Source organism: Octopus bimaculoides, chromosome 25, assembly GCF_001194135.2.
Source record: "Octopus bimaculoides isolate UCB-OBI-ISO-001 chromosome 25, ASM119413v2, whole genome shotgun sequence".
NCBI classification, from domain to species: domain Eukaryota; kingdom Metazoa; phylum Mollusca; class Cephalopoda; order Octopoda; family Octopodidae; genus Octopus; species Octopus bimaculoides.
The window spans coordinates 24660164-24661060 of record NC_069005.1 but is presented as its reverse complement, the minus strand read 5'-3'; the positions used below and the strand labels follow the sequence as shown (position 1 = coordinate 24661060).

General features: G+C 38.1%; 1 protein-coding gene across 1 annotated transcript in view; it reads right to left on the bottom strand.

Annotated features, from left to right (window-relative positions):
* Positions 1 to 897, bottom strand: part of LOC106880459 (uncharacterized) — a 139635-nt gene that overhangs the window by 7391 nt on the left and 131347 nt on the right. The window contains exon 7 of the mRNA XM_052976615.1: positions 505 to 620. Coding sequence (XP_052832575.1) covers positions 505 to 620 — 116 coding nt within the window. The remainder of the gene's footprint in view (positions 1 to 504; positions 621 to 897) is intronic.

The following is an 897-nucleotide window of genomic DNA, read 5'->3' as shown; positions in this document are numbered from 1 at the left end:
GGTGTGGTTTAATTTGACGTAGTGAGGTACCGTATGATGTCGAGTGCCGGGAGAAGAACGAGGGACAGTTGGGTATGATCTGGTGTAGAGTGCGGCAGTATGTTGTTGTGTCTATGACGAGATGGAGAGTGCTGCTGTAGGTTGTGGTACGGTTTGAGGTGGAGTGTGTAAAACATTAGGTTGTTCTATACATATGTAAATATGTGTGCGTGTATAGGTGCATATGTGTGTGTGTATGTGTGTGTGTGCGCGCGCGCGTGCGTGTGTGTGTGTATAGACACAGGAATACATATGGTCGTACCTATACATTTAAACAGTTTCAGATTCACGTATTTCCCTCATTCAGACGCGTACACAAAGCAATTAAGCAATTACATAGATACAATCAGAACAACAACAACAACAATATCGGCAATTATGAATAAGAGCAAAAAGACCACGACCTTGGTGTTAGTAAGGAGCGTTGTACAACCCATTATGAGGGTTTCAATTCCAGGTACTTACAGTGATTTCGTTTATCAGTGCCTGTAATTTAATGATTTTCATGTCTGCTTTTTTCTTGGATTTTCTAACAGTCATAATTTCTATGTGATGTTTCCTGTTGACTGTCATCAGGAAACCTGGAAAAAAAAAGAGAAAAAAAAAAAGAAAGAGAGAGAGAGAATGTGTGAATTTGAAAGTGAGTGGAAGTGTGGATGATTAAGTGAGAGAGAAATAGGGTGGGAAAGCATGAAATGATAAGAAAGTAAGAGCGTGGTAGAAAACTATGAATATATATTGGAGTATTTCAACCAATCAAAATGTAGCCTCTGTATTGTCCTTTTTTATGCCCTGAAGATTTTCCACCCAAGGTGTTTTGAAATGCAATATATATACATATACATATATATATATATA